General features: G+C 26.2%; 1 protein-coding gene across 1 annotated transcript in view; it reads left to right on the top strand.

The window, feature by feature from the left end:
- The first annotated feature begins 6,639 nt into the window (after positions 1-6,639).
- sens-2 (zinc finger transcription factor senseless-2) overlaps positions 6,640-17,332 on the top strand; it is a 211,319-nt gene continuing 200,626 nt past the window's right edge. The window contains exon 1 of the mRNA XM_075357823.1: positions 6,640-6,823. Within this exon, the coding sequence (XP_075213938.1) occupies positions 6,691-6,823 (133 nt within the window). The 5' untranslated portion in view covers positions 6,640-6,690. The remainder of the gene's footprint in view (positions 6,824-17,332) is intronic.

Below are 17,332 nucleotides of genomic sequence, written 5' to 3'. Positions count from 1 at the left end.
AATTAATGAAATATTTGAATAAACGAAAGGCATATCGGTTCGAATCAGATTTCATCTCGTTCTTTTTTTAATATTTTTTTTTTAACTTTTCTTTTTTTAATTTAAATATATTGATTTAATAATTATTAACCTGTGATCATTAAAAAAAATACCATAAATAATAATTCAATGATAATAAAAAAATGAAAAATTAGGGAAATAAAATTTTATTTTTTTAAAAATGTGTAAATGTAATGTAATAGGCATTACATTTGTGTATATGTAACATATTTGGTGAAACATCTGATTATTTAATATTATTTGAAAATTATAATTTAGAATCGTATTATTTTTGGGTTTCTTAGCAAATTATTATAAAAACTGATATTTATTTTTAAAAAACCATTTTATTTAATTATTTGACAGAAAAATAAAATACATTTTTGAAATGTATTCAATTTAAAGTGATTGTTGAAATTTTTTTTCACTTGTGCGTAATACGCACAAGATTTCTAGTGTTTAGTATAAATAAAATTTAATAATAATTAAATTATTCCATTTAGTGAACTCTTGTATACTGGTTACAATGTTAATTTTGACCTTGCGGTGTAGAATAATAAGTTTTTACTACTGGATTATTTGGTAACAATTTATTTAAAGAGTAATCAAGAGGCTCTTACTCTAACTTATTCAGGTGAGATTGTTGAATTAATTTAATTGTATAAATATTTGATGTTAATAAAAACTAATATTTTAGCAATAGTGTAACTGTCTACTTTTATTTAAGAACTGGAGGGTTGTATCTCACTTTCAAATGAAATAAGTTTAAATGAAGTACAGGAAAAATGTATAGATATAATTTAATAGACGTACTAGGAAGTCATGTGATGTCCACATCAGATTTTTTATTCTCATATTAAGTAATTACCGCCATTAAGAACATATTGTCAAATATAACATAATTAATGCATCTAAATTTTTTTTTGTGAAGGGCTAGTCTCGTAAACTTATTTTTGAATTGATGTTCAGTATAATTTTGATATCAGTTCAACCAGTGACTTTTATTAAAAGAAACGATGCCATGTTGGTTAACAAATATACAGGATTTTTTTTATATATAACGTTTAGAAGAATTATATACTTTTTTCCTTATTTTTATTATTGATATTTTAAGATATTAGGTTGGAATTTATTCTAAATATATGCTTTACAATAAATGAATAGGATCCTTAAACTTTAGTAATTAGCTAATAGTGACACAAGTTTTTGTTTTAATTCTTTTAGGCCAGTTAAAATTTCATTAGTATTTAGATCTAAAATTTTTTTCTAATTTCATATTACAACCAAACAAATATTTATATTTCATTTTTGAACTGTTTTTTTTAAACAAATTTTTCTACAAAATTAACGGTACTAAAAGAACAGACATGGCTCAGATATTATACAACTTTCATTTATTTCCCGAATTACTTTCTTCTTAGTTAAAAAAATGTAATATAAATCATAATAATTACTAATAATTTTAGCTAAATTACCCGATTACAATTACATATGAAAAATTAATTTTGCAGAGTATGAAAATTGCCAATCCTAATCGAAATTCAGACACAGAATCTTCTAGATTAAAGGAATGAAGGTATCATTCCACCACGGAGATCAGAGAAACCAAATTATGGGAAAGAAACAGCACTTTTTTGGGTACTTACTCAAGGAAGATTAGAATAATTAAAACCGTTTTGAGGTAATTCAAAATGCTTAAGTACATAATTACATAAACATATATACATACATATTAATTTGTTAATATTCACGTTTCATTCAATTGTTTATTGCAGCTGCGATTTTAAATTTGTACGTTAAAGTAGCATGCAGACCAATGTATTGACTTAAAGAAAAAATTTTAATTTAATAGACTAGCTAATCGTTAATTATCTGGCTCATGTTTAGGCCTACTTGATAAAGATGTTATAAAATAATTTATTTTTAGATTGACTTAATAGGGCTTTTATTTTATGCAAACAAAAAATGTTACTGTAATTCGTTCATTTAAATAGTCAATATATAACCTGATTCAGTAATGATAGCCTAAGTATTTGTTAAACTATTCTTATGGAAATGTGTTTTGTACAGTAGATTTATTAAATGATTGGTCATACGATATTTGAACTTAATTTTAAATTGTAATCGACTATGCAGCAGTTACGTTTACTTAAATACTATACAGACTGTCAGGTTACTCCTACAGGGGTTGAATCAATTTGATAGAAGCAGTGTAGAGGAAAGGGATTAATTCACTTGGTTTGTGGTGATGTAAAGAAGACTAATAGGCTAATTGAATGAATAGAATCAGCATTACAAATAGTGACGTGGGTTGGAATACAATTGCGGTTGATCCTTTTAAAACAGCAAAGAAAGGAATTAACAAATTCAGCAGAGATCAGTTCAATTACTCGGAAGTTTAAATTTAAATCATGATTATTCAGTCGAATTCAAATCAAAGTAAAGATTTCATTTAAAAAAAAAAAAAATGATCCTTAAGGAAATAAAAATGTAAAAGAAGGAAACAATAAAAAAAGTGTAGTTATATAGATTATAGTAATCATAATTGTTAGTTAAGTGTAAATATAGATCTACACTCTATTGAAAGATTTGAAGTTTAAGAAAAGAATTAATTTAATAGTACATTAGGCAACGATCCTATAATGATAACCATTGATGCAGGAGTGCCCAAGTATATTAAAAATACATTAATGACTATTATAGAGAGTTGCAAACCATATTTTTCCTATGGATGAGAAAATTGGGATTATTGATTTAAATCTATGATAAAATACAATTTTTACGGATAGTTTTTAATTTTTCAAAAAATACATTAAAAAATACATTTCTGTGGCAATAGGTTATTAAGTGCGCTTATGACGCGGGTGGTCACTTATGTTATGCCTTTACGTCAATTTCAGCACCATTCTGCTTGAGGGATTGGATTTTTAGTGGGTCCAACCGCACAGGCGGTGAACCCCACACACCCAGTATGAGCGGACTGTTGGGCGTTTGGTTCAGGCAAACTTTTCGCACTTCCTACGGAAAAAAAGTCATAAGTTCTGCCCTTTCTTTAATATCGATCGGTGTTAAATACATTTCTTCCTCAAAATCCAACATAATTAATAAAAGGATAAGCAGTGTAATATAGAAACTTAGTTACCTATTGGTGTACATACAAATTAACCTATGTTTGTTAACTACTAAAACGGATTAAAATCAAAGTAAAAACCAACTGATACATTAAAAAATACCCGCTTCTAATCGGTCAGTGGTTTAAAAGAGTAAGCTTTTGATCGGTTGAACACCCGTATCATAATGAAAATCTGTTTCATAATGACCCTCATTATGCTACAAGTTCCAGTCGCATAATTCAAACGTTATAATAAAGACGTAGAATAAAAATTATTGTTGAAGTATTATATTTTTTAAAGTATAGGATTATATAAATGAAAATGAGTCTTTGTAGAATCAATCGGTTTAAAAAGTGTGTATTAGCTATCACGCACAAAAAAGAAAATTATACTCGGACTTGATTGTTCAAACGTATAACTCCTTTAATTAATTATGAAACATAATGAGGTATTCTTGTAGTATGTAATCTAAGGAAAAAGTTTTAATTTAACATACCTAATCAGATAAAGTTATAATCAATTGTTAAGATTAAAATAGAATATTAATAATAACCACCATCCATGAAATTAATGATATTTGCCGGCGTGAGTGGTAGCACAAATCGGTCTTTCATCCGGGTTCGAATCCCGGTCAGGCATGGCATTTTTACATGCTACAAAAGTTATCATTCATCTCATTCTCTAAAACAATACCTAATGGTGGTCCCGGAGGTTATATATATATATATATATATATATATATATATAGTATAAGCAACAAATTTAAAAATTAATATTTATCGTAAACGAGTATTATTATTTATTTCATTAATGAATTAAATTTGAATGACAAGTGGTATTTATTAATGAAATTATATTTTAAAATGTTTCCTCCATTAAAAGTATATGTTTTTATAAATACTAGTAAATCTATTTTCAGCAAAAAACAGTTGTATTTCGTATTTTTTAGTATCACTCTTTTAAGTGTACACTTTTAATATTTGTGCGTGTATAGAACTTTTTTTTAATATAAAAAATAAACTGTGACTAATTCTGTGTTAAAATGTAAAAAGTGGTTCTCTACTCTATGGAATTAGATTAAAAAAGTAATAGATTAAAAAATAAGGTATATGATCTAGTAATATTACAAGCTAACCTGTTATATGATAGTTCAAACGTGTAACTTCTACAGAAGATAAAATAAAAAATAAATATTTTTAAGATAAATGGTTTATAGGTTAGTATTTTACAGCTTATTAAATGAAAAACTTTTCATATTTTTTTATTACACCTTGTCATTTGAAGAGGATAAACTGGCAATTGTAACATTTTTATATTAAGATTAAAAAAATAATAATAAACATTTAAAATAGTTGAAAAAATTACAAAATATTTATTTATAAATTAGTTTAACCAAAAGGTAATATACGTATTTTTAATATAATTTTTCCATTTTGGTACCTGTCTATTCATTTAGTGTGATGCTTTTGTATGTTTGTAAAAAATAGAGATTATAGACAATTATCTTTCTTAAAATAATGTATCTCTTTTTTTATTAATAAAAAGTGAATAAAAAGGAATATTTTTTTATCAAGGAATCATAATCTATGTATATAATCATTTAAAAAATTAATAATTATTATCAGTCTCATTCCGGTATGAATGTTCTGAATAGAATTAACATTTAATCAATAACGTTTCGTAAACATAAACGTATAAATTCATATTTTATTAATCTAGTAAAAATAAATTAGCAGAAACACCAAAATAAGTTTTTTAACATTAATATTACCAAATTTAATAAAAAAGATGATTGTAAATCCGATTTACACGTATGGCATAGAGCTACGGGATACGACAAGCAAGAGTAAGATTGAGATAGCATTAAGAGTAACACTCCGGTTTTTCAAAATAAGTTGGCGAGATCCATTGCAGAGGCACCGTGGTTCGCACGAAACGAAGTAATTCACTACTTAGATTAACCTTATTTTCGTGAAGAGGTCAAACGGTTCGATTCAAATTATAAACAGCGGTTAGATAATCATAAGAAATTTCTAGCAGTTGATCTCCTAGACAACAGCGACGATGTCCGGCGACTAAAATGCCTGCAAGTCCTAGAATTGAGGAAATCTGAGTGCTGGTTCAATATCACACAGATGACCATCTTTCTGTGCCTTGATGAGGAGCCTAGCCTTTTTCCATTTATCTCCATGAGCTTGTTATATTACTATTTGTTTGTCTTTATCTATTGTTTGAAGATGTTATAGATTCTTTTTATATGTCTTTTATTAGACCTTTGTGAGCTCTTGTACCTATGTGGTCTTATTTAGTGTTTTTTTATATATACCGCATATATGAACCTTATATATGTACGTATGAATTATTGTCTATGTACGTTTTATTGAGGGTGTTCGTTGGAAATCCTTCTTCATGTCCTTTTTGTAATGCGATTTATTTGAGGGTTCTTACTCGGAACAGATTGTGGTTGGCAAATTGTGAGGCAAAAAAAATAAAATATTTTTTAAAAAGCGTTAAATTAATAAAAAAAAAAATAATCTCTTTATATCCCGAATCTTTAACAGGCATAGGAAGAAAATTAGGTATAGAATTGATTTAATTATGTTTTAAAAATTATAATTATAAATATTATTAATTGTAATTATATCACTAGCTTCTTAAAGGGAAAAATAGTCAATTGAAATTAACTAAAAAGACTAGAACATAATATTTTAGTTTTTAGTACTTAGCTTTAAAATAGCCTATTTTTTTTTCAATGAAAAAAGAAAATATATTACGTTTAATTACAATATTTTACAGTAACAGTATTTGGACAGTAACTTTGGACCGAGTTTTACATCTAAAAATCATTGAACTTTGAAAAAGAATTCTTTAAATGTTACCCTATAGAAATAAAATATTTTACAAAAATTAAATTTTATTCTTCTTAAAAACTGATAATCTTAGACTTTTGTTGGTCTAACTCATTTCATTTTAAAAACTGAGTCAGCGAGAAGACTAAATTTTAAGATTACTAATCTGGGAATGTCTTATGGCAAACATAATGTAAGGAAAATTAGAAAAAATAGCACGTTATGATCGGTTAAGTTTACAGTAGAACCGTTCTCATAATTTATGTAAATAGAGTATAAACCTGTTACATTTCTACGTTTCAAAATATCTCTCTTTTCTATTATTTTTTAACTTTAAGATCGTTAACTGAAATCCTGTAATTCTAATGATAATAATAAAAATGCTTTAAAAACCGAGTCGAGAGCATCAAATGCTTCGGTGTGTGTATGTGTGATATTAGGGAAGCAAAGTAGCAGTTGATAGCAGCACAGCAGCACGAGGGTTGTATGTAAGGGATAACTGGAAGGGTGGGGAAAGAGAGGACAGCACGTTATCAGTGGTGGAGTGCGACGGCGGGGGGAGACAGGGGCGGAGCGCCAGTTCGTTTCATACAGTTGTTCGTAGTCGCGCACATCCGCCCGCACCGTGAGTGCTCTGAAAGATGTTTCTCCAGAAGAATTGTTTCTAGCTTCTGTAAAGACGTGTCGGCATGGAAGTCACATTATCGACACCGCTTGATTTCAGCGTTGCTGTCAAAGGTAATCGTACGTCCCCAGGACTTTTACCTCAGCCACCATCAACTAGCGCATTTCGAGTAGTTACACCGAAGGGTAAACAAGATGGTAAGTCAAATATGTTTATGTATATATATATATATATATATATATTAAAAATTACATTATAATACTTAATCGAGTTTAGGTTTACATTTTGTATTTTGATAAATGATTTAATGTTGCACGTCTAGCGTTTTGAAATGTAAGAACGTGTAATTGTTAAATAAGTTGTACTTTTTTTGTAGAATAATTATTTTGAATATAATTTAAAATAGAACTATAAAATTAAAAACCTAACCTTATTTTAAACTGCACGGATTACAATAGAAATTTCTTGTGTTTTAAATAAAATCTAAAGTAACAATTTAATAACCTGCCGGTTAAATTTGTCCGATATCATAGTAACATAACCTAAATATTTTTGAAATTCAACTTTAATTGTAATGAAGATCAAGAATTTTTATTTGCAAAACTTATCTGCTATATATATTGCTATATATTTTCCCTAAGATGTAAACGCATGTTATCATAATATGGAAAGAAATAAAATAAGCAAAAATAAAAAAATTGTTAATTTAAAAAAAAAAAAGAATTAAATCTTTCCTTTACGTTTAATTATTGAAATATATTGGTTTTTATAGTGACAGAATAATTTTTGTTATATAAAGGTTTCTAATGCGAAATTTAATAAAAATTATAAAAGTAATTCAGTATTTTATAACGATTAATTTTAATTGATTATCTATAAATTAGTATAACATTCTAATGTTAAACGGTAAAAATTTTCAAATTTTTACTGATAAAGGGGATTAGTTTCCTGATATAAATTAGCTAAAAATAAAAAACAAATAATAATGATAATAACAATTAAACTGTTATAAAACAATGATAAATTTTTAATCACTATTCTCTTTAAAAAAATAAAATTTATAAGCAGAATTTTTTTGTAGAATGTAGATTGCAGTACTTTTATTCAAACTTAAAATCGTTAAAAATATGTTAATGAGAAAAATTTAGATTAATTTATACTTTAGCCATTACTTACATTTAGCCCTCTTTCCTCTTCAATATTTTCACGAATAATTACTCAAGATTTAAAATAAATTAGTCATTATAAGAGAAAATACTACAGATTAATTATAAACATCTAATGAAAAATTACTTTACGGTCTTACAATGAACTTAAATAATATTTTTTTTAAATAACAGCGATTAAAAATATATATACAATATATATACTTGACAAAAAGTCAAGTAAATTTTATTGCTAAATGACGTAGAAAATAGAATATACGTATATATTTTTAAAGAAAGAAAAACGGTTGTAGCAGTGGTTGAAAAGGTTTTTCAAATCTTTACAAAAATAAAAATCAAGTTATATTTCACCGTAAAACCCATTTATAGTTATTTATACAAAAACCAATAACAGACGAACTCAATCGTTTAATAAGACAAAATGTTAACACGCACTTAAAATTAATAATGATGATTTATTTGAGTATTCTAGCCGATGCTATATCCTTTTGTATTATACTGATAAGGAATTTTATTTACTATTACAAAATTAAAAACAAACTTTGATAAAATTGGCACTCGGCAAATTTTATAGTTTACAATATTTTTTTTTTTTTTTTAATTGTAAGGATTTCTTTTCAATATATTTATGTATTAATAAAAAGAATTGTTCTAGATTATATTTGAAATATCATTTCTTAATATGGGTTTAAAGCTGGATAAAATATGTAAAGGTGATAAAAAATGTATAAACTTAGTTTTAGTGAAATAAAAAACTATAATTATGACATTAGATGGATTTCTGTAAATGAAATGTAACGGTTAAATAAAGAATACACCTGACTTTACTCGTAAACTACTATAATGTTTTAATGAACTATTTAAAAATATAATCATATTATATATCAAATCATAACCTATTCGTTTCTGATTTATTTCATTGCAGTTTTTTCAAATATTCTGGTACGATTTCCAACCACAATAATTAGGATTTTATTTTTTTTAATTTTCCATATGTTAAAATATGGTATTCATTTGCCCTTCATTAAATTTTAAGTCTTTTCATCCATTAATTTTTATGTGGTTATTTCTGTAAAAAATTAAAGTTTTTGTTTTTAAGTATGAATATAAAGGGTTTTTTAGAATGTTAACATTTTGCAATAGAAATTAGTAATAATTTTAAATTTCCATTGATAGTTAAAAATAAACAAAGAAATTTATTAAAAAAGTATTAAAAAAATTTAAGCCTTCTAATTCGTAGCAGCACACATTACTCCAGTAATGTAATTTTCCTTTAGATGAAAAACGCTAAGGATTAAATTTAAATGCAAAAATTAGCCTTTTTCTAAAACAAACATCCTCAATAAAACTTAAAATTTTTGTTTATTTTTAGATTATTTTTATCTTGATTTACCCAAATATAAAAAAATATTTATATATCTTGTTTTAGATTATTAACTTTTACCGATACTATCAATAAATTTCAGGTTGTTGATCGACTTCATTGACAATGAGAGAGTTTTTAAAAACCATATTTTTATCAATGTCATATAAAAATGATTTCTTTCCCACGGTAATAAACATTTTAACGTAAAATTTAAAAATCCGATCATTCATAAAATTTAAATTATATTTAACAATAATTATAAATTAAATTTAAATTATAAATATAAATTATATTTAACAATAGAATACATTTATTACATATAACTAGAATAAAAGTATTGTATAAATTTTTATGTTTGCTGATGCACATTTAACAGTACGATAAAATTCGCTCAAGAGAAGCTAACCAAAGTTAAAAAAATTTCTAGTATTAGTTACTACAGCTACAAGGACAGTCCCTGTGCTGTTAAAGTGCAATGGATAGTTGGTTGAACGATTTTTAAAAATAAAAAAAATCTTTACGTTACTTCCTTTTTAACTTACAGTAAAAATTTAGAAATAATAAATTTTTTTGTTGTAAAAGTTGATAACTTTAAAAAGTCATTTTATTAAAAATAACTTAAAGGGAGAAGGAAATCTCTTTTAGAAAGCTTATTCATCTAAAAAAATAACGAACGAAATAATTATAATTTTGATAAATTTAAAATGAAATAATCTAAATTTTAATATGAGTTAGCGTTATTATTTTATCCTAGTTCATATTTTTTTATTATTATTATTGTTTTGAAAATTGCTTGCATCAAGATGGCGGAAATTGTACGTTTTTCGATTTTATATTAATTTTATAAATTTTTAAAATTTATTTCAAAAATAAATGAATTTTTCATAAAATAATATGGAAAAAATAGAATTTAATATATTATACTACCAACATTTTACATCAGTTTCTAACAAACTTGTTATAATTCAAAGTGGTTTTTTCGCTAAGTAAACCATACTTGCAGGATAAAAATCTAAATTATTTGAATAATATAAATAGTTTCATAAAATTTCGATTTCTGTATCATTATAACAAACATACTTATAACCAATAAATAACATTTTGAAGAACAAATTTCATTAAAACTACCCTTTCAAGTTCAATTTGTGTAGTAGATCCTTTTTAATAAATGTTGTAGACAATCCCTTCTTCAATTACGAATTTTTATGATAAAATCTACGTATAATCGACATAGTTAAGAATATATGTAAAACAATTCAAAAAAAAAATGTTTTTCTTTTAAATTTTTCCCTTCCGCAAGGGTACTGGGGCTCAGAGGCTTGTGTAAGAAAATAAACTCCATAATTTTTATTGAATATACAATGAACCTTTTCTTATTAAGATCGATCAATCGTGGTATAAAAATAAATTTAAATATTGATATTTATTTATTTTTTTTTTGTAAAATAAAATAACAGATTTTGTACATAAATTACTTAATTATGATATGTTTGTTTTTACGAACATGATTACAAAGCGAAAAGAATACTCAATCTTCTCTAATCAAGAATATATAAGTAATTTATCATTTTTCGTGCAATAAACATTAATGAATGATTTTAAATCATTAGATAATTAATAATCCTACAGAACTTTCCTTTAACTCATTTTGCATGATAGAGCTAAATTTTTTAAGTATATTGTATTCTAGGTGAAGTAAAATAAGATTTAATATTATACAGAATTTTAAAAGATGGAAGAATTGTTGTTTTTCCTTTAAAGGAATGAGATCTGTAGTCGTGTTGGTTATTTATAGAGAATAATTATTTTCAAAAAAGTATCTTTGATTGCTTACGTTTCTCCAGTTTTTCTTAAATTTAAGTTAAAAATATTTAAGTTGTAATAATTTTTTCAAATAGTATTAACGTTATGTTGAATCCAAAAAAAATATTAATTACTCGAAAATTTTAGGAGAATGATTATTCAAGAATCGATGCATAAGCTTTCCAGTATGATATAACAAACCTCGACGGTTTGATTCCCTGTTTTTACCTCATCAAGCATTTTTTTCATTATATCACGAACGTCATTTTCAAATTTTATTCTTTAACTTAACTCGTACCAAAAGTTTAAATATAAAATGTAATTATGTTGCAATATTTTTAAACATGGGAAACAAAAAACGTAAAATCGTAAAAAAGATAACTTTTGAATTAAGCATTTTCTAATATAAAAATTAAAGTAATGTGCCAAGTGAGAGTTTTTTTGCGCTTTTTTATGTATTTATTTTACAACCATTAAAAAAACTTTCTTATAAAATGTTTATAATCAACTGGAAGCTGTAAAACGAAAAATAATAATTTTCATGCTAATTAAAAATTCTATTTACACTATTTGTTGATGTTACAGTGATTTTTGTTATAAGAGTTCTTTTGAAAAATCTGATAACTTTAAAAGTGAATGGGAGATAAAAAAAAAAGATATTGATAAAATTTTATTTACATAATAATAATATAGATACAATTATACATTCATATTAATAAATATAGAATTTCTTATATAAATATTTAAATCCCGGAGAAATTTTTTAATAAAAATCAACAATTTATAATATTTTTTTATTCATAACTAACTTTAAAAAAATTCCATTTATGTTTAAATATTAATTCATTAATTACCTATTGTAATAAAAATAAGTATTTAAAAACTTGGTAAAAGAAAAACCGAATAGTTCTTATTTATTTATTATTTTATATGTGAAATATCTGTGTAAGAGTATAAAACTGATGATGTGGATAAAGTGCATGAAAATACTTCTATTTTATAAAGTGTTAACAATATCTTTTCATTATGTAAGATAATTGAGAGAAATAATTATTTTTAAAAAATGGAACCGATATCAGAACCGTGATGTCGGTTGAATTATAAGAGTCCCAACGATACTGTATATTGTATACCGAGTCTGAAAACTTAAAGACGAGATATCTCGTTTTTTGATGATTTTAGTAACGATGCTACATATCTTGTACGGAAACTCAAACTACTTGCCCTACAGAACGTGACGCACACATATAGAATATCAGTAATCCCACTGTCCCTATCTATCCGCCGGACGGCGAAAAAGTTTTTTTGGCAACTTTCAGACCAATCTTTTATGTCTAAAACTTTTTTCAACATTATGGTATCACCGCAAAAAGTAACTGCGTCGATTGCAACAAGATTTATTTCAATAGAATTAGTAGGAAAAAAGTTATGCGCAAACAAATACAAAAAAATATACGGGTCGATTACATAACCTCCTTTTTTGAAGCCTGTTAAAAATTATTTTTTACTCAAACGTGTGACAAAAAATCCATAAAAACCTATAATAAGAGTAAAAACAGTTTTATTAAACTTCCCTTAACACCCAAAAAATAAAAATTCAGTATTTTCCTTATTGTTATGTAAATAACGAGAGTTGTTGATAATGGATGCGTAAAAGCCTCTAAAAGCATATTACGCTTAACTACTGTGTAATGTGACAGGACGTGTACTCATGCAATTTAGTATTGCCAGGTATAAAATTTACTAACCAGATTAGTCAATATTATTATTTACATAGTTAACGGTATAAATGTAATATATTGGTTTTCATAAGATTGTAAAATATATAATACGAATTTATAATAATATTTCATGTAAGTATAATGACTGAAAAATTAAAGTAAAATTTTGAAAAAAAAAACGTTTGTTAACAAAGTAAAAAATGACAGATAATTCATGTAATTTATATGCTATAATTAAGTTTTTTTGTGGAATTAATTAAATACAGTTTATCTGTATTCGGAAAAATGAAAAAGGTGGCTGGTAAATAATTATTTACAGAACAGTAATGAATTGTTAGATTTTATTTTCAATACGGCCTGTATATAAGTCGCATTAAATCTTTTTTCGTAAGTTTGAAGCTTAATAATTGGTTACAGTAAGAATTATGCAAAGAAATTGAACGAAATCTTATTTTGTTTCCAATTTGTTTTTTTCTTTTAATTATATAGTTTGAGATTATGTCAGCTGTCTCTCAAGGCTCTGTACTGGGCCCTCTGTTGTATTCTATATTCGCTGCGGAGCTTCCAGCCCTGGAGGATTGCATCATCACCACATTTACCGATGACACTGCTATCCTGGCCGTTAAGGAAGACCCTGGCCTGGTCTCACGAGAGCTGCAAACGGTATAAGACAGTTTCTGCGCGTGACAGAAAAAATGGAGGATTAAAGTTAATCAAGGTAAATAGAAGCATGTCACATTCAGCATGTGTAAGAGTAACTGTCACAGTGTGTGTCTTGAGCACACAAACATAGACTCTGCGGTACCTAGGACTTCACCTGGATCGGCGTTTGACCTGGAAGTGCCACATGAGAATGAAGAGAAAACAACTAAACGCTAGGTATAAGGAACTATATTGGCTGCTACGGAGTAACTCAGGCTTAGGTTATCCAACAAGATATTAATTTACAAGGGTATCCTGCGACCAATCTGAACGTACGGTGTGGAGTTGTGGGGAACAGCTAGTACTAGTAACATACAAATTATACAACACTTCCGAAACAGATGACGGTAATTGCTGAAGCACCATGGTTCACGTAAAATTATGAAGTTCACGATTATCTAGAGCTTCCGTCGGTTCGTGAAGTTGCACACCAGCGCAGTGTTAAATACCAGCAGAGACTAGAAAATCACGTCAACAACTTTGCAGTTAATCTAATCGATGACAGCAGGGACATTCGACGGTTGAGACGTGTCCATGTACTCGACATAGGAATTCTGCATGACAGTCTGAAATTTGACAACGCCAAATCTACTAGTATTGTTTTTATTTTTTTTATTTTTTTTTTTTATCATTAATGTTTGGTTCCTGTGGACTATGAAGTGTTGATATAAATATTTTTTTTTAAATTTAAGACTGGACTTGAAATTATACATTTGACTTTAAGATTACTTGTATCTATTTTTGTGAATTACTTATTTTGGAAGTTTCTTAGGAACCCCCTTACACGTCCTTTTTGTCAAGAGAGTTACATATGGCTCCATTTGGGGAGCCGATTGTAATTATAGTAGTTGAACAAAAAAGAGAAGAAATAATATAGTTGATCATGCATAGTTAACCATAATCTAAAAAAAATACTAAAAAGTTTCTTCAAAAAACTGAAGAAGTGACTGACGACTACAATTTAACTTAACTAGATCTAACTGCCATGTAAAACACCCAAAAAATTCTAATATTATATGTTTAATAACCATAATTTATCATAGTCATTACCAGATTTAGCTGTTTTTTATTAATACGTTTCCAATTAACAGCTGTTTTTTTTTTAAGTACGCAATAATCGTAGTTATTGAATCAAGGAAAATAAATTTGTTTGTTTAAATTAAAAAGAGTATGTACGTATTCGTTAAGGAAATGGATGCACTAATTTAAATAAAAAACACTTCGGCTTTATCGATGTGGCATTTGAAATTAAAAAAAACAACATTTTGCATAACGAACTGTTTCATAAATATAGTGGAGCGAAAAACTACTTCTACGATGACGTAATTAATTACGTAGGTGCTACTATTTTGAATTGATTTTTATCAGATAAAATGCAAACTAATAATTTCCATGCAAAACTTATCATACGTTGACCGTACTAGCGCGAAATACCTAATCACGTTTTCTTCTTTGAAATATTATTAAGCCGACGATACAATACGCATTTATTTTTATTTATCTTATTAATACCGTACTTTTTTTTCATTTAAAAAAGAAAATTTAAACTTAACTGATATAGCTGGTACTAAAAAAAGCTGCTTAATAATTGAAATAAATATTTGTCAAAAAAATTTACCAAAATCAATAAAGAGAAACTTTTTATTTGTCAATTAATAGGACATATCTAAAAATAAATTACTGTACGTTTCACATGGCTACGAAGTCAAGTTGCCGTTAAAATATAATAAAATCGGGTCGGTTTTTTAATTTTCTTGATTTTATTTTAAGTAAAAATTTAAGCCTAATAATATCGCATACATAACAGAAAACGTTAAGAAAAATAAAATTATAACATCTCTGATATTACGAAGCGAAATATTAAGTTCAAATTCATTCGTAAAGATGTAACCTGATAATGTAGAATTTTTAAATATCGGTGGACTGTACTACTAAAATTCATCAATTAAAAATTAGTTTGTTTTACGAAATTAATTGATATAGTTAAAAAAATCTGAAAAAAGTCATAGTTTTTATTCCTGATACACTTCTATGAATTAGGAAATCGGAATTTCTCGGTAAAGTATTATAATGAGGTTTTATTACATTAGATCCCTGAAAACGATTCTTAGAAAATTTTATCAACTTTTAAAAATCTAGGTATAGTTTTTACTCGTTACTAGAATTATAATCTACACAAAATTGGGGCAGGAGTATTTAAAAGAGTATTTAATGTGGAGAAGAGTTTACGAACTTAATTTTTCCCGCACCGATCTAAAATTTTATAGTCCTTTTATAAGCAATGTATCCGTATTATACTATCTTCCATACAGTGGTTAAGTTCCATTATATTAAAGTAAGAAAACAAAGTAGAAAATGTCTACCTGGAGGAACTTACAAGTCTCCTGGCGCTCTTGTCACTTATCGACCGCACTCAGCCTCGGGATTAGAAAGCTACAATTTAAGTCACTGCGGTGTATAGGACAGTTTTATGGTGAAATAATTGTTACCGTCCTCTTTTTTATAAAAATTTGTGTACTCTAAGTAGAAAGATGTACACATAAAAATCACGCATTAAATTATTTTATGCCCCAAAATATTTGTTTAGAGATAATTGTGTAACTTGTTTTTACATAATTAGTTATGTAAAAATCGTAAATAATCTGTGATTAGAATAATTAATAAATTATGAAATAAGTACATCGATTTTTTTTTTTATACTTATTACATCTTTTTTATATTTATCTTAAATGAAAATAATTTTCCCTTATTTCATCAATGATCCCGTGAAATTTTTATACTTTTATTATCCAAGGATGAGCTAGGTAAAAATAAAATAAAATAATAATTAGTTCTAATTATTATTTTACAACAAAAACTACGTTTTAATCTGTGTCAAAGATATTTCATTATTTATCGAAATCGAGACGACTTTATTTTTATAAAAGTCTTGCTACCGAGGAAGTTAGCGGTAGTAAGTGGAAAAATATTATATTGAAGTAATACGATTGTTACGTATAAGTCCATATTAAGTCCAATTTGTCGTTAAAAAAAGCTGACAATGAATTGCATGATTTTCCCTACTAAACTGTTCAATTCAAATAAGAAAGAGAAAAATCTCAAAAAACCTTTTCTGTATTTTAGGTCCGAGATCTGTAATTAAAAAAAAATTGTAGACAATTTTGAAAGCTTTATTGAAGAATAAACTTTCCAAATTTTTTGAAAAATATTTAAATAGAAGGGAGGTAAAGCAAAAGAACAAAAAATATGTATTTCAATTTTAAGAGGTAGAGGTTAATTTTTCGAAAAAAAATTGAATTATTTATATTATCCATTGTAGTAGATAAATTTTCTTTAATAAAGTTTTTTTTTGAAATACCTCTGAAGAAAATCGAAATTGATTTTTCGCTATATCCCCAATCCCTTAACGAATTTTGAAAAAAAAATTAACATGGTTAATTAATGGTAATATGGTAATATATAGAAATATATGAGCCAAATTTGAAGAAAATCCGTTTGGTCAATCCTGAGAGTGTAAGGCCAAAAGCATTGCGACTCACATACATACAAACGTATGTACATCATACATATGAACTAGTTCGACCATAAAACGTAAAGATTTGTGAAATAACTCTGATACCCCACTTTTGAAATGATCACTAATTTTCTCTTTAATATAGGTATTCTAGTTATATTTGCCGGGAAAGTAATACAATTTTTGTTCTAAGTTTTTATTAATTAAGTAAAATCTGAACAGGAATAAAACATCTTAAAACAAGTTTTGAATAAAACTTTTAAGAAAATTGTTATTACGTATTTGGCATTATGTACACATTATTATTTATTAGAAATTTATTCAGATTAAATAAAAATAACTATTTATCTAACAAATTTACTTAAAATTATTAAAAAACTAATTGTATTAGCGAGTTTTTCATTATTGGTTAAAGAAAAAAATTCAAATCTGTA

Source organism: Lycorma delicatula, chromosome 2 (genome assembly GCF_047948215.1).
Source record: "Lycorma delicatula isolate Av1 chromosome 2, ASM4794821v1, whole genome shotgun sequence".
NCBI lineage: Eukaryota > Metazoa > Arthropoda > Insecta > Hemiptera > Fulgoridae > Lycorma > Lycorma delicatula.
This window is presented reverse-complemented; position numbering and strand designations above follow the sequence as displayed.